General features: G+C 38.5%; 1 protein-coding gene across 4 annotated transcripts in view; it reads right to left on the bottom strand.

Annotated features, from left to right (window-relative positions):
- Positions 1–20,607, bottom strand: part of ZFC3H1 (zinc finger C3H1-type containing) — a 34,386-nt gene extending 13,779 nt beyond the window's left edge. For 3 of the 4 annotated variants that reach the window (XM_015855855.2, XM_015855874.2, XM_015855879.2), the window contains exons 1-20: positions 19,921–20,607; positions 15,286–15,705; positions 14,092–14,156; positions 13,631–13,829; positions 13,205–13,431; positions 12,328–12,451; positions 10,729–10,829; positions 9,710–9,913; positions 8,959–9,123; positions 6,014–6,151; positions 5,508–5,626; positions 5,034–5,180; positions 4,485–4,659; positions 4,186–4,317; positions 2,920–3,468; positions 2,731–2,840; positions 2,193–2,324; positions 1,035–1,156; positions 557–658; positions 27–140 (exon numbers count right to left, since the gene is read on the bottom strand). In XM_015855855.2, coding sequence (XP_015711341.1) covers positions 27–140; positions 557–658; positions 1,035–1,156; positions 2,193–2,324; positions 2,731–2,840; positions 2,920–3,468; positions 4,186–4,317; positions 4,485–4,659; positions 5,034–5,180; positions 5,508–5,626; positions 6,014–6,151; positions 8,959–9,123; positions 9,710–9,913; positions 10,729–10,829; positions 12,328–12,451; positions 13,205–13,431; positions 13,631–13,829; positions 14,092–14,156; positions 15,286–15,705; positions 19,921–20,503 — 3,928 coding nt within the window. In that variant the 5' untranslated portion in view covers positions 20,504–20,607. The remainder of the gene's footprint in view (positions 1–26; positions 141–556; positions 659–1,034; positions 1,157–2,192; positions 2,325–2,730; positions 2,841–2,919; positions 3,469–4,185; positions 4,318–4,484; positions 4,660–5,033; positions 5,181–5,507; positions 5,627–6,013; positions 6,152–8,958; positions 9,124–9,709; positions 9,914–10,728; positions 10,830–12,327; positions 12,452–13,204; positions 13,432–13,630; positions 13,830–14,091; positions 14,157–15,285; positions 15,706–19,920) is intronic. The other variant, XM_015855866.2, reaches the window with a different exon arrangement.
- Positions 20,608–21,015: the final 408 nt, after the last annotated feature.

The following is a 21,015-nucleotide window of genomic DNA, read 5'->3' on the forward strand; positions in this document are numbered from 1 at the left end:
TAATGGCTGCCATGCTTCTCAGTTACCATATTTAATAGGTCCAGACTGCTCCTCCTCACTACTGCTGCTATCTAAAAGAGGTTTTCTCCAGTACTTTGGTCTCCATTTCCTTTTATCTTTCCATGTTGTAAACGGAGGTGCTGTAAACAAGCAAAGCAGAAGAAATTATCTTTTACCTGTTTCTAGTCAAGATTGAAATATCTTGCCCAGTTTCTGATAAAAAGCACTCTACAACTGCAATACAAATGTACAAGTGTTATAGTACTTAGAGTACTAATAGTATTTAGTTTCTCGAGTGCTTAAGTCAAGTTTTTGACATGGAAAAAAAATTCTAACAAAATTAATAAAACTAAAAAACTAATAGAACTTAGACTATTATATTATGGCCTTAAAACAAGTTCTATTCATTATCTATCAGAAGTATAATTTACCTGAACAAACTGACACACAAAAGGGAGTACTGTTGGTTGAGAAAGTCATAGTGTACCAAATGTAATTAAAAAAAAAACAAAAACACACAAAACATTTTATTTAATTTATCAAGAAAGTTACTTACTATGACTTTTACTCTCGTTGACATTGCTGGCCAGAAGAACAGCCATTTGATCTACTGACATACGGTCTCTGTTTATACCAAAAAGTTTTTCAACATATTTTTCTGAAACAAGAACAATCACATCTTAGGTAGGTAAGCAAATAGATAGGTAACTTACCAACAATTTAACACAGTCTATGCTTAACTAATGAAATATGACTGCTTCAAGAGGTAAACTAATTTAACACGTGAAGAAGACGACAGGGCAAGATTTCACCCTAAGTTCTGCCCTCATCCATTGAACCACAGCAATATTTTAAGCAAATCATTCCACAGGCCACTATTGTAATAAGCCTCTACTGAGGACTGAACTGGACAACTAGAGAAGTGTTTTCCACGTTGTATTACATAATAAGTAGTTGCTCCCAGAACTTTTAATGGAAACTATCTTCAGAAATAAATCTTTAAATACAAAAGTAAGCAAAAATTTCTTAAAAACCTGTGGCAGTGCTGATTTCTTCATCAGTGCTTTTTTCTGAACAGCCAATCAGTTCTAAATTGTAAGACAGAATGTCCTGAAACAGCTGCTTTCGGCTAAGAGTGCAATCTTTCATGTGCTGCCTAAAATAAACCAAAAAGGAATTAAAACATTTATCACAGCAACAATTTAATAATGTCCACAATTAGAAAGCTGACACTGGTACACACAAGGGTGAAATATAAAAAAAGGATATCCGTGATTAATAATATAGCCTGATTTGAAATTTCCCTTAAATGTTTCTCTGGGCCTTCTCTGAACTTAAGTCCACATCAGTAACTTAATCCTAGTCTTCATTATTTCAATACAGGCATGCTTATTAGAATAAGATTCTATACACTTGCTTTGCACTAATAGAGCATCACCGTGTTTAAAACTTTCCAGTTCAAATAGGTTAGTCATAACAATATCACTTTGCTTTTGTAGGATCTGTGGTATGAGTTGATGATAACAGCTGTGAGTTGATCCAAAAAAGCTTTTTTTAACTGCAAAAAGAGTATACTCCTATTGTATTTTTCCAGTTTTCAAATCAAAATGGTCAATACATATCCAGTTGTTCTATCAATTTCTTACACCACACAGTGTAATGCTGCTTAACAAAGTATTTTTCAAATGACTTAACACCAAGCTTCAAAGGAGCCAAATAACTTAGTATTTTACCAGAAAACCAGAATTTCTCTACCACAATGTTATTTTCTTGTATAATTACTTAATATTTGCTATGTACTTTATGTCCATTTGCAGCATGATACATTTGTAACATGATTAACACTATCCATTGCCACTTCAGATTCATGATGGTCTAGAGTTAACACCAAAGCACTAGGTAAGAGACCTCTATCTGAATTGCAAAGTAATCAAAAAGTAAAACATTCTCTAATAGTCTATGCAGCTCTTTTTAATATAAAAACTTGTACCTAAAAAGCTGTTTTTACTCATGGTTCAGATGCAAGTTTTCAAATTATTTTTACTGCAAACCAGGTATTCGCAATAGGATATCTAAAACTTTCTTCTCTAAGACTTGCCCTTAAAATCATAAATGGAGACCTTCTGAAAGAAACCTTGCCTATTTTGGTCTGAAATCAGACATCTCTATGGATCAAATGAAAGAGAACTCACCACTGGCAGTCGTCATCATTACATGTGCCTGTTAAATCAAAGCGGCAGAAACACTGTTTTGGCTCAATCATATTGCTATAGGTTACCGAACTGAGGTACAGTTTTTCCTTGGTTCGAAAATACGGACTGAACCTAAAATGAAATAATGAATTATTGTGAGAAAGCATAAAAACAAAGACATCAATTTTATTACATAAGACATTAAAAAGAGATGAAACATTAAAAAACCAAGCTATTTTTTAGTACTAAATCTCAGAATGTCCAGAACTCTACCACCAAAGATAGCTATGACCTACAGTATAAGAGGTAGGTGGAAAACAGATGGACAGAAAGGGAATGGAACAGTATTTCTATAGATTCTGCTCTACTATTCTCTTCTCCCCAACATGGTAAATTTCAATCATGAAGTTCCCTAGCTAGAGAACACTGCTTCAGGAGATTCAAGTTTCTCATCACAATTCACCTTTCTGTACATGCATGGGTTACCAATGAAAAGCAATGTAGACTTCTTTAAAAATATGTGCATAAGTTAAAGTACCTGTAGGACTTAAATACTAGAAGAGGACTACGATATGGTCCAAACGGAAATGGTTTTGCTTCAGTTTGCTTATTCTGTGACGTAACAAAATCCATATCCACTGAAATTTCCTAGAAAACAGATGAAAAGGGATGTAGAAATTGCTGCATGACCCAAAATAAAAGCCACATTCATATTTAAAGCATTTACCTGACCACATAAGAGATCTTCCTTAGGTGCTACTAAGGCAGTACTTTTCACTAACAGTTCTTTCAAACTGTCAGCTTTAGCATAAAGTTTTTTCAGTTCATCAATGTTCAACCCAAGGAAAAGCTCAGGCTCCTCTGCTGCCTTTTTAGAAAGTTTGTTTATAGGTTCTTGTTTTGGAGTGTCCATGTGTTTAAGATTTGGCTTAGTGTAAGAACTAGATTCTCTGAAAGATCTCCTTCGTTCCCGGTTTGAATTAGACAGCACCTCATCATCAAAGTAGTTTTCTTCACTGTCCAAAGACAATTTATCCTGTGTAAGATCATGAAGTGATGGCTGAGGTAATGCAAATTCAGCTTCCTCTTCTGCCTGAGGTGCAATATCGGATTGTTCCTTGGTTTGAAGTGCACGAGCCTCCTTCAGTTTCTGAATCTTCAGAGCATACTCATACTCCAGTTGCTGCAGCCGTTTTTTTTCTAGTGCAATCAGTTCTGCTGAATGCTTTTTTGGACTCGATGCAGGGGAGTTCTCCAATTTCAACATTTTGCTTGGCTGAAAAGAAAAAAAAAAAAATCCCTTTATTTCATTTTCACATTTACTGATGTATTGACAGGAGGCAAATTAAACATGGGCAAGTTATTTAACTTAAGAGTTTATAAAAGTATTTTCAAACTCTTGCCAAGAAAATGTCAAAAAAAAAAAAACAGCAGGAAAACCAGCAAAAAGTCTCCTACAAATCAACTGGCATATATGCAGATTTTTCCAATACAGATTACCCTACACTGTGCGTAAGACTCGAACAGAAGCTCTGAGCGTATTTAAAAGGTGAACTACAAGACAAGCATCCACAGGAAAAATAAAAGCAAAAATGCACAGAAGTAGACAGGCAAACATATAGGCCCGGTTCTTTCATAATTAGTAAAGTAACAAAAACCCAATTTCTGTGCCTTTAGTAGATAGTTTAATGAGATAGTTAATGTCTTATAGACAGCAATTTCCTATCTTCAAAGACATAAAGATAGCAGAACCTATTTCCTAATGACATTCCTTTGGCAAATACACATAGGCTATGAACAAATTTTTTTTAATGCTTTTTCCTCTATTGAACTCTCAAAAACAGAAGAAACAGATTAGGAAGATTCCTCCAGTGCTTTTGAAATGCTCTCCTGTTTTTCCTGAAATCCCATCTGAAAGAGGTTTCCTAATCAAAATTGCTACTGCTTTTCAAGAACAACATTGTTTAAGAGCACCGCTCAGCAGCAGACTTACTCCAAGATGTTCTTGTTCCAGTTTTCGTTTCCCAATTTCCTTACTTGCTACCGCTTTTGCTCGAGCAAGTTCCTCCCCATATTTTAATGCCAGAGCTTTTTTGACTGTAACTCGTTGTTGAACCTTATGAATCTGGAAAACAAAATAATATGCAAGTTTTCAGATACGATAATAAAATACTGTCAGAAAGCATATGGGAATGAATTAATCATTCCTCCAAAGCAAGCCTACTGTCTCCAAACAATAAAGTTTCCTACTCCAAGTTTTCTAGTTACAATTAACAGAAATTCAGAATTTACTTGTTCCTGAAGCTTCTTGAGAAACATCTTATTAGCATTTAAGATCTTCTCTGTTGCCTGCAGCTGTTCAGCCAGTTTGTTAATTTTATTTTCAGCAATTCGAACGTTCTCTCTTTTCTTGGCTTCTTGTTGCAACAAATGTTTCAAGACAGATTCATCCTTCATCAACAGAAGTCTAGAGAAAGATAAGACATGTAACCATTATTTTCCAGAGAAATCTCTTGGAGATATCACCGCTCTATTTAGAAACTAAATTGTGTTTAGAGTGATGCATACTGACACTTCTAGCAAAAAACTAAGTGTCTCCAAATAGTCTTAACATCCATGACACATTAAGCATTGGTATTACATAAAATAATTAAGTGTCCAAGTTTTCACCTAATTAGTACTGCTAAAACAAGGAAAGGTAAGCAAATGGCTTATCTTCGATACTCTTTTTGACATTTAGACATCCAAAACCCACATCTTGTTGCCTTGTGTTTCACAGCATTAGAGTTTTAACTGTTCTAAGCAAACAAGGAAGGGCATGTGACAAAGAAAGAGACTCACTTGTTTCTCTTTAGCTTTGCTTCTGCTTCAGTTACTTGTTTCGTTGCTACTGCTATTCTCCCAATTCCATCAACTTCACCATCAGAATTTGCAGGAGATGAACTGTTCTTCAGTGGATCAGACTTAATTAAACGTTGCTTCTCACGACTAAAACAGACATTAAAAACAAAGACTTTCAGTAGCTTCAACATTAATTCCTAAATGCTCTAAAAGCTTCAAAATAAAAAGCAGCAGTGCAAGATCTTCAATTTAAAGAAAAAACCTTCCACAACTCAGACATCTACTGCAAGTCAGTTTGAATCTAATGACTTCCTTCAGACTCCTACAGTTGTCCTGTCAAAACCTGATAGTGGAAAGACTGTAGGCGATAGTAATGTTTTCAAAACCCATTTTTCTTTTAATCATAAAAACACATTGCCAAAGACCTACAAAGAACATACGTTTTACTTTAACAACAATCAAACCATTCTGTACCTTGCAATCTCTTCTTTTAGGAGCCTGTATTCTATCTTCTTATCTTCTGGTAGAGCCTCTGGAGTTCTCATTGGATCATTTTCTTTTTCTGATTTTGGAGGGGCCTTGATTCTTGAAGCCTTTTAAAAAAAGAAAAGTCATTACTTCTCATGCAAGTTTCAAATACAGCTATTATCTGTTTCTCAGCACAATCTTAAAGCTGTTCAAGATCAACAAGACTTTTAACCATCTGCTTATTCTACCATTCATTAAACAGACTTTAAATTTAAACTGAAAAAATGGAATCAAAATATTCCAAGTTGTAAACAGCATGATGCTCCTTTAATCAAAAAAGATTGTAGTTAGTTTATGCAAATTACAATTTGATGATTCAGATAGGAGTAATTTATATACTCTTGCCCTTTTCTGATGTAACCCAATTGATCTTGATTCAACTCTAGAAGTTTAAATTCTGTAAACAAAGCAAGATAATTACCAAATAAACCTATTAAATATTGATAGTTTACCTCAACATTTCTCCTTGCTTCTTTTATCATGGATTCTAGTCCACCAAATACACTGTTCGTTGAGTTAGATGGCTCTCCATCAGACTCACTGTCATCTGAATCATTTAATGTCACCACAACAGATTTGTGTTTTGGAAGCTGTATGGAAGAAAAATATATATATGAAAAAGAAAAAACTACAAAGAAATAATTGAACACATTTACAAGAAAAGGAAGTTAAAATCCTTTATCATGGCATGGGATAGTATACTAATCCTACACTACATGAAGAACTTGTGCATCTCCCCTAGCCTCCATCCTTGATAATGTAACATGAAATGTACATCAACATTTTCATCCTTCTCCCAAGTACCTAGAGCACATTTGTAGCTTCATGGTCATTATTTCCATTTATAAGGAGAACTACCTGACACTTTAAGTGTCGCTTCAGTGAACAAACTGAAAAGTAACAAGGAATTCAATCCCAGAAATGCTGCAAAAAGACATTCAAGACCAGGATTTTGTCACACACTTGGAACGCCTCTCGTCCCACCCAGAGTTAGAGTTAGTTGAGCTCACAGTGAGCTGCTCAGGCAGTTAAACTGGCAGAACACAACAGTACATGGAGAAGGCAGGCTCCAAGATTAATCACTTTTTGACAGCATTACTAATTGAATCAGCACAAAGAATGATGTAGAAACAAGGAGATTAGATTAGCCTCAGATGTTCCGAAGCTACAGTTGGAAAATAAGAAACTTCAGTTCACATTTCCAGGACTTACTTTCCTATTTCCCAGTACAGGTCAAGTGAACTAAATACAGATTTAAGTTTAAATTTTACATCAGTACAAGACGCGTCTTAAGTTTTACATGCCTTGTAAAGCACACTACAAAGCAGTCCTCTACTTTTAAGGGGAAAACAAAGTCCTTTCTTTCTGATATTCTCACAGTAAGGATCATATCCACTACTTCTGAATGTACTACAGTTGCAGTATCCGCACCACCACAGCAGAGTGGTGCAATTCCAATTTTTACCAGTGCAGTAAAACAGAACAAATCACTCATTTTCCCCCTCTGAATTATTCTCTGACTAGATTTCCACATAAATCTAACTTGATCAAATTGAGCTTTCCACCTTTCACCACGTCTTCAAATGCCCAATATATCACTTCCCTATCACTGGCTTTCTGGTATTCACAGACCAAAGCTGCCAAAATGGATTTGGCACAGTAGGGCAGCATAAACCGTCTCTAAATCTCCCCTTCGTTCTTCTTCTAGGGAAAAGTTAACAGTGGGGGAGGGTCAAATCCAGGTTCTTTCCAGGTGTTAAAGCATTGCCTTTCATCACGGCAACTTACGTGAGACATTTATTATGTTACTCAAAGTGCCTGACAGCTCCCCAGTGACATGCACTCCCTCATTTTTGCACCTTCATTTAAACACCTCTCATTTGTGATATAATGCAGGACAACAGAATATACAGTTACTTAAACATGGATAAGAACACTTAAAAATGCAAGGAGTGAAATGACTGTAATAAGGAATAACAGGCTCAAAGATCACGTGTTCCTCCAAATTTAGTAAAAATAAAATAAATACAAAGATACCAAACACTGATAGAATCACACTGCTCATTACAGATATCCTGCATGTGAAAGAGTATATGAAGCCAAGTTTCCTAAGATGCATTTTTCAAGGAATTGCTAACTTCTGTTCACTGCCAAAAACAGAACAGCATATTACATGGACTTCAATTTGGCACAACACAGGCAAACACTTTTTTATAACATGCTTCCAGCAATCCAAGATGTTTGCAGACACCACAAATGAAATGCTAACTGAAGTTAGACATACTATTCAAATGAAGTAGACTGGAGCTAACATAATGAAGGCTGCTGCTGTTAAAAGAGGAAAACACCCTCTTCTCCACCTTAAACTTGCACTGACAAACATGTCACCTGAAACATAGAATCACAAGGTTGGAAAGGACCTATAAGATCATCTAGTCCAACCGTCCTCCCTTTACCACACCTACAGAAAACCCCTAAACCGTATCTCCTAGCTCCCTATCCAGATGCTTCTAGAACACTGCCAAGGATGGTGATTCCACCACCTCCCTGGGCAGCCTATTCCAGTGCCTGTCACCAGTTCTGTGCTGATGCTCACATAGTTCACTGAAAAAATAAAAAAATAAGCACACTACCCAACCCCACCACCACCTCTGCAGAAGAAGAAGTTCTTTTCATCCCTTACAAAGTTTAGTTTTCTCATTAATGCAGAATGTTAAATAAGAAATAGGGATGACACTCCAGACAGTCTACAAGGAGAGATACCATCAGACCAGAAGCAAGAGAAAGACCAGCTTTTGAGGGGAAAGAGCAACTGAGGGATTACTCTGACTCAGCTACCACTGAAGGGCACACAGTTTCAGTCTGTGTTAATCTGAAAAAGGAATTAACTGAACTACATCTGGAGTCTTAGAAATTCAAGCTTCATAAACCTGAAATTTATGCAGCTTTAGTAGAGATCAGCTATATCTACAGTAGCAAGAGGCACCAAACTGTATCTATTTCAAGCATCTTAATGTGAACTGACGCTATCCTGGTTCCATGTAATAAACAGTGCAGCTAGAGTTCACTAGTACAGTCTCAGAACTTATTTGTTTGGTTTAACAGAAATGATGTTCCTTTCTAGAGTGAAAAGAGAAAGGCATTTTCCAGTTCAGATAAACATGAGTGTGTTTTGACGCTCCCTCAAGCTGTTAAATTCTTAATTCAGCATCTAATTATTTTTAGAAAAGAACATGGATTAAAGTGACTAATGATTCAAATGTTTAACTGCAGCTCCACCATTCCATCCTGTATCCCTAGTAAAAATGAAATAAGCCTTATCTATTTGCTCTTCACCCAAACTGAACTCAAACCCCATTTGTAGTCCTGCTAAGAGAAAGCACCAATATTTCCTTACTGTGATCACTGCTCGTGGAGGCCTTGGTACTCTAACAAACTTTGTATTTTGTACCCGTGGCTGAGATACAGTATTAATACTGACAGCAGACAAATTGCTTCTTGGCACAGATTGCAAATTATCCAGAACAGGAGGGGAAGGAGGACCACTGTTACTTGAAGTTTCCTATCAAAATAAAATAAAAATAGTCATAAAAATAGGCATAACCCACAGGTATTTTACAAGACAAATGTAAGCATAAATATTATTGCCTAAATCATTATTTCAAGTTTGAAGACATGCGTGAAATGGAGTATCCAACTATATTAGATAAAACTTGTATCTGCAATAATACCAAAATGCAGTGATGTTAAAACAATCACAACCTCCAAAACCATAAAACTTGTTTCTCAAAAAGGATCCCACACACCAATCATATTAACCTCTAGAAGTTGCAGGCCTCCCAACTTCTCTCTCTGCAAGTTTGAAATGAAGTTAAACAATAAACAGTTTTGCGGAAAATCCCCATTTCCTCCAGCATATTCAAGTTTTTGGTGCTTAAGAGTTTCATAATCCCCTCATAAATAAACAGTAAGCTGCAAGTTACAATTCAAAGGCAATCCCTGGAGTTGGTTTTACTTTCATTTCTTATCAAGTGGCAGAAATTGACTTTTAAGAAATTAGAAAAGCAGCTTTCAAACTCCAGCAGGTCACATCTAAGTTTTGGTCAAGATTGCCACCTAGAGGTTTACATTTAAAAACCACGGAGTACCTCAGATCTGAAAGCCCGTTTGTTAGCTAAGGACTTGAGTAATTCTTCTCTTAAGAGCATCTCCTCTTCTTCTTCCTCATCTGCAAATGGAGGTTTTGGTGGCTGCTCAGGTTCTTCAGGTGGAAGAGGTGGAAGGGGTGGGGGTGGCTCAAGAGAAACACAAGAAATACCCTCCATATAAAGTTGGCTCAAGGACGGGAGAGGCTGAATGAAAAATGAAAATAAAGAGTTTCAGGCTTCAGAAGCTTACTATTTTTTACAGTTATTCAGCAGAGGTTATTCCATATAAACTATTTCATGGTTTAACATTAAACTGCAGTGAATTTAGACTAATGTCAAAGGCTGTAGCTAAACACCTGTAATAACCCCATAAAAGATGGAAACAACATAGTCACATTTGGAAGATGAAAGCAGCGATGACATACAACTATAAACGAAAATTCAGAACCAGAGATAGTCTAGCCACAGAAATATAGCTGATCCAACAGGTTAGGCCAATGGATTGTATCAAACTGCTTAAAAAGCAGTCCCAAAAGGGTTGTACAAGTTTATCTTGCCAGCAGAATTCCACACTTCTTCACTCAAAACAATTTAGAGGGCATCAGGACAGGGAAAAATAAGTGCCTCCTTTCCTCTTGCTTTCCCAAGAAGAATAAAAAATGTTCACTGAAGAAAAGAGATGGGGAACAACTTTTATTCTCATGGTACTCTGTGGTACAAAGACTGATAGAAACAGCCAAAAGGCACAAAGTGTGAAAGGACTGTGACAAACTACACAGCTTTTTTCCCCCTAGGTAACAAACTTATTTGCTAAGAAACCACGTAGCACCACTAAACAGTCAAGAGGAAAATTTTATTCAATACAGAAAACTACAACTGAACAGGAACTATCATTTCTAAACGAATCAAAAAGCCATCAAATAATTCATGATTAAATGCACGTTTGATAAAACTCCAGCATTAGAAATAAGAGAAAATGCAAATATTTTCAGAAACGCATTCCTTTTAAGGTTACTTACTGGAATTGGAGGTGGCAGTGGCAGGGAAATGGGTGGTATTGTTGGAGGTGGATAATATCCTACTGGACATTCAAAGTAAGGAGGTTGTGCTGGAGAGGAAGCTGTAATAATAAAAACCAGTTGAGCTTAAGAAATACTAAACTCATACTTTCACTGAAACAGATTTAATACAGCAGCACATTATTTCCTTTTAAATAATCAGTGCTTTGTACGTCAGCATGAAATGCAGACAGTGCATTTAATTCATAGACACACAAAAAAGTTACATATGAAATGCAACTCCCAAACAGTACTGCTGAGGTAGTAAGAGATAAATCATCCCAAATCATATTTTCTTTACTAAGTCAGAATCTGCATTCTTAAACTACGTATCTCAGTAGAGCAACTCCTAGCTGCTGCACACTAAAACCTCAGTACAAATAAGGACCGATACAGAACAGAAGTAGAGTTCACACTGAATTCTGAAGTGCATCATTAGAATTTGAGATGCTTTATCAAGCAATGAGTCATGTAGCAGAGCACTGCTTTAGCAAATTAACATATAATGCAGATTAACAAGAATGGGAAAATAAAGAGAAAATAAAGAAGATGAAAAGCAGATGAATAAAAATTACTAATATAGCATTTTGATAAATTGAGCTCTTGCAACACTACACCTTTTTCAGCATTTTCACATGGAATAAGAAAGCCTGAACAACCTAAAAGCACCTCAGAGTCATTAAATATTTCAGGTTCTAATAGATTGTTGAAGTCATTTGCCCTAACACAGTGGTTCAACACAGTGCTAAAGTTTGCTAAGTGATGCATCCACTATTTAAAGGACTGAGTTCTCACATTTCAAGGCAACCCATTTCAGCATTCAATTGTTCTCTTTGTGAAAACATTTGCCCCTATATCTAAAATTTCTTTTGTTACAATTTAAGCATTTTCCCTTATCCTTCTGCTGCCCAGTCCACAGACAAGTAGGCTCTATCTTCCTTATAACTGCCCACAAGGTAGTGGAACACAGCAATAAAGAGCTGCCTCAGTCTTCTTAACACAATCTCTGCTCTTTTGGTCTCTCTTCATAAATGTTTCAGTTCCCAAAAAATTTTGAGGTCCTCTGCTAGACTCATTCCAATATGTCATTAGTTTCCAACTATATGCAAGATAAGGACAAATCAGTCTCCTAAATTCTTAAGAGAGGAGAATAAGCACTTCCCTCAATCTTTGACCACTCTGTTCAGCCATTATAGCCTCAGTGCTCAAAACCTGAGGCTGCAGCTTTGTCACCCAATGCTGCACTGCTGACTCATGTTTCATTTAGCATTCATAGTGAGCCCAGGCCCCTTTCTGTTTACTCACAGACCTCAGCTTTCTATAGACACTGCTTTGGAATGTTAAAAACATGTATATCTCACAGTACTGCCAGGAGAACAGCATAACCTTGCACACCTTCAAGTGATCACTACAGCAGAAATAGAAATGAAGTAAGAGTCAATCTTAGCATGTTAGTGCCCTTTTTTTTTTATGTAAGCTGGTATTGTACATCATAATCCAAAATAACTGCTCATTTCCTACCTTTTAATCAATCATGTTATAAATAACTGTAAGTCTTACCTGGAGAGTTAGTTTCACTATCTGTATCCATAGCAACTTCATCGTAATTATCATACTGATATATGCCTCCTGCACTATCCGTAGACGGTTTATCCAAAGACCATCTCAAGTCCGTATCTGAAGACTGAAAGCAAGAACTGTATTTTATTTAGCTGTTCTCATGCTATTATTTTAGAGCAAACATGTTTATAAAAAAATCTTACAGACAGGCCCTTATAATAGTCTTCTAATTACTTTATAAATACAACTTATTCAGCTTACTGGAAAAAACTGAATACTAACTTCCAATCACATCTATTGCACGTAGTGACTTTAAACAGACATACTGGTGGTACAGCAGTAGGGGTTGAACCTTCCCACCAATATCCTGCTCCATGTTGTTGCCATACAACAGATGGCAGCAGAGGAGCAGTCAGAGAGATTGATGCCTGACATCAAAGTATGTATGAAGCAACGGTGCATCATTAAATTCCCCCATGCAGAATAATGGCAACCACTGACATCCTTCACCACTTGCTGAATGCTTATGGAGACCAAACAGTGTGTGTGAGCGTAACGAGACAGTAGGTGGTACATTTCAGCAGTGGCAACAGTGGAACACCTCCACTGGTGCAGATTTTGATGAATGAGGCAGAAAGGCTCTTGTTCATCACTTAAGGTGGTGACTATGCTAAGAAAGTGTTTAGTAACTGAGAATTTGCTCTATCAAACAGTGCCATTGTGCTCTTGCATCTGTTGTAGTTTCCATAGAAAGAGTACTTGGACTTTTAAAGGGATAAGGAAGGGTTAGTGAGAGTGAAATCAGAAGGAACATAAAGACAGGAATCAGTCATGAATCCCAAACATACCACTACATATGACACTACAAATTCATTACCCTGCTTCTTGATCTCCTTTTTCCTCCAACTAGCTTCATAAACCGATTGTACTGCTCTTCCTGATTTGAGAGGTCCCTGATTTTTCTGATTTCTTCTTCTCTTTTTCTTCTCTCCTCTTCCTCTTCTTGTTTCCTCTGGTCTTCCTCTTTCTGACGCCTATCTTGCTCCTTTTGTTGCTGTAACTTCTTTGATGTCTTTGTCTGTTGTTTCCGCAAAGTTTGTTTGCCTTCAAGTAAAAAAAGATAAGTGATTAACTCAACTTTAAATAGTTTCCCAAACCCTAGAATCTTCAGGAGCTTTGAGTAGATGAAGACCACACCAGAAGGATTAATGGCTCATTACTCACTGGTTCACACAACAACATACTATGTCCTTTTTCAAAGCACCTGTTATAGTCTCTCATTTCAGTAACATTAACTTATTACCTGTAGAACTTGTCTTCTTTGTTGAATGCGCTTTTGCACTGGCTTTGACCTTCTGTGTTACAGTTTTCGTTTTTGTTAATTTTTCCTTGCTTTCCTTCATCACCTGTTGTTCCTTCTGTTGCCATTTTTTACTAGCAGACTGAAGTGCAAGAAGCCTAAGCTGCAATTCAGACATCTCCTCTTCCTCCTCAAGCAGTTTCTTGAGGAAAAAAAAAAAAGGATGACACAAAATCAAGAAGCGTCACTTAAGTCATTTAATAAGTGAATCTTTTTTGAGAGTCTATTTTAAGTCTGCCTCTACATTTCTTACAAAAAGACAAATACTCATCTAATGGTAAAGTGCTGCTCCCGCAGGAGGAATTACTTCTATCACTGAAATGTTTCTGGACTACAGTTTGGAAAAAATAGTAAGAAATACCATAAATCAGTGATATCTTATTTACAGGGGACTACTTTCTTACCTTTTCAGATGTTACATCTGAACTGCTAGGCTTCCGCGTTGATGTTTGTTCTTTGTCTTCTGTACCTTACACAAGAAAATGGTTTTAAGCAAGATGTTTCTCATGAAACAACAGAAATATATTAGAACTACATACAGAAAAGAATCTGTACAAGTATTTTATAAATATCATTGGTAGACTGCATGAAACAGAATTGCAATTTTAAGTATATATGCACTAATGGTGCATCTGATGAAATTTGCATCATCAAGATAGCATAAACTTAAGGCATGTTTTGACTCTTCAAATAATCCTCTGGCTGATACATACTTCCCCAGGAAGCAGAGCAGAACATATCAAGAAACAAGATGAGAGTAAGGCTTCTCGCTATCTGTTATATCCAGCATCTTGTATCAGTTACTGCTCTGAGCACTGCAGATTCCACTGGCAGATATTTTGAGTAATGGGTCAGTTGTTTGCAGAATGAAATAAAGTCTCAACACTGCAGTAAGAATGTACTTGGTTCATTTCACACCAAATATAGAATCAATCTATGAAAGTGAAGAGCAAATAGTAATGCTTTCCCCATAAACATAAGTATACTGACAAATCGATTTGTTAGACTGCCCAAAAGCCATGAACCTGTTTATTATATGTTTTAAATATTTACATCTAGCATACACAGTGCTATATCATTTAATAAATCTAACTGATCTGAATTAACATGATCAGTAGTACTATTATAGTATATTATAGTAGCATTATATACACACTATTTGTATATATATATATATATATATACACACACACACACACAAATAGTATATTTAACATATCCATTAGCACATCCTCCAACACAGTAAGCATCATGCAGCAGATCTACATGGAGGCTCAAGTTAGGAAATTTAAGCTAACTACCTCAGTTTGCTCAACTTAAAAGTAACTTCAAGGACCTTTACCAGAGGTCTTTATCTGTCAAAAAAATAAACAACACACCACAACCATGCTTCCAAGCAGTTTTGATTAATTACATAGAAGGGGAAGGCAATACAGCAAGTCTTACTGTACTTACCGTATCACTTAAAACTAACATACTAAAACGTCTCAATTACAATGTTATTTAGTACAATACTTTCAAACAATAAATATGATAAACCAAGGCGTGCAAAAAGAAATACAAAACGAACAAGCTACAACAACTTTGTAGGTATTTACCTTGAGTGGATTCTGTGACTTCAGATTTCTGTGACGACTGCTTTGTTCCTTCTTTGACTTTTTTTAACTTGCTCCTCTCAGCCGGAGTGGGCAGTTTTTGTCTGAGAGGTTTCAGTTCAAATGCCTGAAAGGCCATAACCGGATTTTTCTCCTCAGGAGAAACTTCTTTTATAGCATCTGTTTTAATACTGTCGCTTTCTACAGTTATTTGGTCCTCAGCGTCTGCTGATTTACTATCATCTTGCTGTTCATTTTCTTCCCTGTTGCTCAGAGCCAATCTTTCATCTTTGTTAATGTACTCAAGCTCCAACTGTATCTGCTTATACTTCAGGAGTAGATCCTCGAAACTTTCTTCCACAGAGTTCTCACTTTTAGAAGAGTAGTTCTGTTTTCTAGATGGAGACCTTCCAAAAGTTTTGGCTGAATTACCGGTTAAGAAAAGTAAGATGAGCACAGATAACATTCACATAGCAAAGTCGTGACCAATGACAAACAGAACATTAATTCTGATTGAGTTCTCTCTTAAAGATAGCTTGAAAAATATCAACAGCAGCACATAAAAGATGTGTCACTGTCAAACATGGACCACTACAATAAACACTTATATCATCAACTTAAAAGAATATTCCTGAGAAGCCTTCTCTATCTTGGAATAAATGCTGTAAAGCTGAGAAGGCTCCATATTACAAAGAGTAAGTTGAACTTCTAGAGGTCCTAACTCTAGTTCTGGCTACCCAGCTGATCACCTGAAAAATACGGGTTTAATTCCTTCTCAATTATTTTATCCTTCCATAAAATAACATCTACCCACAGCACAATTAAAGACTGCAGAAACTGTAGCTCAACAAGGGAGGTAAAGTATCACATAACCAACAGCTGTGGGGAAAGAAAAAATGTTGGCTGAAGACCTGCAATCAAAACACCCAACAACAAGAGAGGATTTGGAAGTTTAATTAGTCAGAAAAAGTTGTCAAGAAAACTTGTATCTGCTGGGCACAGGTAGTCATGTTGTTAGTGGCAGGCAGCGGAAACATTCTTAATGAGAGTCTTATGATGAAAATCTATTCTGCACACAGCTGCCCTTCATAGAAAGTCCCAAGTTGGACAAACACCCGTAAGTACCATTGAGTTTAATTACAGTTCCTCCTACCACGGAAAACTTTCTCTTAAAGTTGAAAGCTAAACGATTTAGTAAAATAATTACCCCCAGGAAAAAAATTATATAGGATACTAAGTCAAGTTTGACTCATTCAATTTATAATATTAGCCTTGACTCAAAGAAAGTTATGGGAAATACTTTTTCACCAACGTGTCGTCGATATTTTGAGTAAAACTAAAAGCTAAAACAGGTAACGTTTATCTAAGAAATCCCAAGAAGCAAGCAACTATATTTCCAGCTGACAGAATACATCAACAACTTGGGATATTTCACTACGTTTCAAGTCTAAAGACTCTTGCTGTTTATCCTACATAAACAAATCTGTACAACAAAATGTTTCCTGCTCTAACAATGCTCTCCTAAGTGTCAGCACATAAATCCACAAGGCAATCAAAAATTGGAGGAGTTCTACAAACACATTGGAAATACATCCAAAATGAAAGAGCCTTGTGAAAAATAGCCACAAATTAAGTAAGAGTTGCGTCAAACTCACAGGGTTTCTACTTCTAACAAAACATTTGTAATTTCATAAGTCACAGGAAAATCTGAAGCTAATTAACCTATTAAACACAACTTATAAAAATAAATCTAAAAATGATTTGATAATTTCAATACCGACACAGTTTCTGGAGACATCTGGGGTTGGGTAACAGAAGACAAAGTTCAGAGGAATATTTTTAAGCTTGGATTAATGAAGTTGCTAGAACTTCCAATAAGGTATTTATAAGAAATGTGGCGTTTGCTGTAGTTTTGGATTTCAGCTGCGATAGTTAATTTTCTTCATAATCATTGGTATAGTGTTTATTTTGGATTTAGGATGAAATTAGCAGTGATAACACACTGATGTGCTTACACAGAGACAAGGACATTCCAGTTTCTCAGTCTGTCCTGACAATGAGAAGGTGGGAGAGGACAGGACTGACCTACATGTCCAAAGGGATGCTCTGTGCTACCTGCCATTGTGCTCAGCAATAAAACTGGGGGCAAACAGCCTGGGTTAGGGGGGGAGTTACTGCTGCTCCAGGGCTAGCCAGCCATCAGTCAGTGGCAAGCAATCATGTTTCGCACCACTTTCTTTTGTATTTATTTTTTTTTCCTCTTCCACTTCCCTCTGAGTTTATTAAACCTTCTTGATCTCAACCCTCAAGTTCCGGCCTTTTTACCTCTCTCAGTTCTCTATGTCATCCCATTGGGTCACATTCCACTGGTACTTAGCCACCTGCAAACTTAAACCACAACAGTGTTTCATGGATGTAGGTTTGCTGGGTTCTTTTCTGCATACAGCTCTAGATAGAGTGCAAAAGTAGGTGAGTGATATTAGAGGCAGACAGAAGTGCATTAGAACAACAGTTCTATCAACACTGAAGAACCTACAAACTACAACCAAAAAGAGACCGACTGATGAGATAAAAAAATTGTGAGGTCAGAATTCAACAGTAAACTAAGTCACACTGTGGCCCCTTGTTTCAGACCCAGAACTCCGCAATCCTCTATGTAAGAATTTCTCCAGAAGGCCCATTCAACAGCTCCACACTAAAGTAGCTAGGAATTAGAAAGACCTATTAAAAGCTAATATTGAAAGAAAAATAAAAAATAACTCTTTAACTGTAGCTGATTTACTCCTATCCATTTACATTTCTGCTCCTACAGAGTGCACACAAAGTAATGGTTATATGGGTAAAGAAAAAAAGCCACTGCTTGTTAGCAGACCTTCACGTTTCTCACTTGCCCTGTGAAATTCCAAATATCACCCCATGCACTGAACCTCCCTGTACAGTCCGTGTGAAGGTTTCTTCTGAAATTACTTGCTAATTGGAAACCTCCTCCACTCACGTCAGCAATATGGAAGTACTTCTATATGCAGGGATACTGTAAAACCAATTCATATAAACAGCAAAGACATGAAAAATACAGCATTTATATTTTAGAGAGAAAATCACGAATCTTCCTTAACTAACCCACTAGAACCAAATGTGACTTAAGGGGCATTAGAAAATCATCTAAAATACTTAAACAGAGACTGCATCGTAATAATAGTGATAAAATGCTTCCTTCATTTGCTCATTTTGTTTGAAAACTGAATTATCAGTTTCTGAATGGTCTCTTAAAGTGTCCAAGAAGACTGTATCTGCATCAAGCACTGTAAGGTCAGCTGAGAATGACTAACACACACCTGCCCTGCAAATTACACATTACACAGAAAGTAACTATTTTCTGGTACTTTGAGTAACACTGCAAATATCATCTATTTTCAGCACTGGCGCGCTGTGCAACCTTGGGCAGATCACATCTTCATTCCCTGCCTCCAAGATAAGAAACAATCCTTGAAGGAAGAGTTACCAAGACTTAAGGAACGCTCTTAACATCACGAGATGAGATTAGGAACAGCTCTTTACCAGTAATTTACATATTCCCTCTGCATACCAAAAAAGAACAGCTGACACAGATACATAATCTTGGCTCTAAAGTAGCACAGGGACCCAATGAGCAGCTTTCGAAGCCTTATGTCCTAGCACAAGTAGGGAAAATAAACCCTATTCTTGGAGATGAGCAGCTCAACCAAAAAACAAGTTGCAGCCTTTGACTATGGCCACAGTGGACAAAAAAGCAGCGTAAGATTCTTGAAAGCAACTTTTAACCACTAATTCTTTCACCCAAGTTTTGTTGGGTGGTTTGTTTGTTTTTAATATCTGTGTTCTCAGGTAACTATGCAGCTGTATTAAGTCGCAGTGCCAGGCTGCCCCAAAGTTACAGCTGCTATCAAAATTGTTTTTTCCTACAGTTAATAGCTCTAGAAAACGTGAAGAGCTTTTTCCACTGGTTTTGCTATTTCTGCTCTTAATGGGAGAAAACGTTAAAACTGATTAAAATGACCTCACAAAACTTATCCGGGAGCAACTGGTAGAGAACATCTTCAAGAAACACTGGGTGTGGCTTTACATAGAAACGGGGCATTCCACGTTACCCAGACTCCCATGTAATGCACATTCCGTGCACAGAGGCCCAAGTGACATTTAAATTGATGTTGGCTTTGGCTACACATAACCTTGTTAGAGCTATAAGGGAGCCTGCTTTGGCAAGGGGGTTGGACTCGATGATCTCTAGAGGTCCCTTCCAACCCCTACAATTCTGTGATTCTGTGATAAGTGAAAATGAAAGAAGAACAGATCCTTCATTGCCCAATAAGGAAAATTAACCAGCTTAGCGTTTGTTACAACTAGGACACTTCAATCACATAGTGTCGCACCGACGCCGCTTCTCGAGGCTCACTTCAGCAGCACCTAAAATCCAACAGAACAAGGCTTTGTTTCAGGCTATGTTTTTCTCTATCCCTGATCGGGCAGGGCAGGCTGCAGCGCCGTCCCAGCCTCCCACTACGAGAGGCAGAGCCTAATGAGCCGCGACCCACCCAGCGCCTGGGCCACGTAGCACCACCCGGCAGTGCTGTCCACCGTCCCCCTGCTATAAAAGGATACATTTCCGAGGCGAGGGCTCCCTCCAGCCCTGGCCGCCGCTGAATCCAGCGCAGTTTCCCCCTCCGGGCGGCCTTCCCGGCGGGTTACCGCCCCGTTCGCCACCGCCCCGGCTCCTACCCCAGCGCCATCCGCCCCTGTAGGGCCGGCCTCGGAAACGGAATCGGTCCAGGGCGTTGTGGCTGCGCTCCCAGAAGGAGAGCCGGGGGCCCGTGTCCGAGTGCGGGCCAGACGGCATCCGAGGAGCGGGCAGAGGAGGCGGGTGTGAGCGGAACGAGTCCTTGGGCCGGTAACCGCCGTGGCCGTGTAAATGGCCCATCTCGGGCGGGGGCTGGTGCCGGGACCGAGGGAAGCGCCGAGAGGACGAGAGGGAGATGCCGCCGCGGAGGCCGGGAGGCGGCCTGCGCCTCGAGTACGGCCTATTGCCCGCCACGACACCGCCGGGCTCGGAGCCGCCGCCGCACGGCCCGGAGCCGTTGTTGTCATCGTCGCTGATCTCACCGTCTTCCAGCTCCCCTTCTTCTTTAGGGGAAAGCCCGCTAGAATCCAGCGCTGCCTCTGCGGGTGCGGCCTCCGCGGCCGCCATGGAGCCCAAAGTGTCGGCGAGGCGCAGCCGGTTTCGCTCCGTGCGCAAGGCGGCCCCACGCCTCCCCCCAACACAGCCGCCCACCCAGCGCAGCCCCGACCCGCGAGGAACTCTCGCGAGACCACGCCCTGCCCCCCCGCTGCCCTGTTACGCAACGACGCAAAGAACGCGAGGGTTGGAGACGGCTTCTCCAAACTTGGGGCATTCTGGGTAGCGTAGTTCCCAGCGTGGCGGCGGGGTGTGCGGGCGCCAATAGAAAGTCGAGCCGCCATGTTGGTGGAGGGGCCGCCATCTTGTTGAGGGGAAGCGGGCTCCTTGGAGAAGTAAAGTGGTGAAAGAGTGGTGTGTGTGTGGTCATTATTTATTCGCTTTTGAATCTTGAAGAAGACTCGATGCCCAAAACTATGTGCTCAAGGCCCTTTGCATCTCTTTTGAGCCAACGGGACTGTCATGACTATAAGTCATGACTATATAGTCATATACATATACACTATAAGTCAAATACATGACTA

The sequence above is a fragment of the Coturnix japonica genome, chromosome 1 (assembly GCF_001577835.2).
Source record: "Coturnix japonica isolate 7356 chromosome 1, Coturnix japonica 2.1, whole genome shotgun sequence".
Taxonomy (NCBI): domain Eukaryota; kingdom Metazoa; phylum Chordata; class Aves; order Galliformes; family Phasianidae; genus Coturnix; species Coturnix japonica.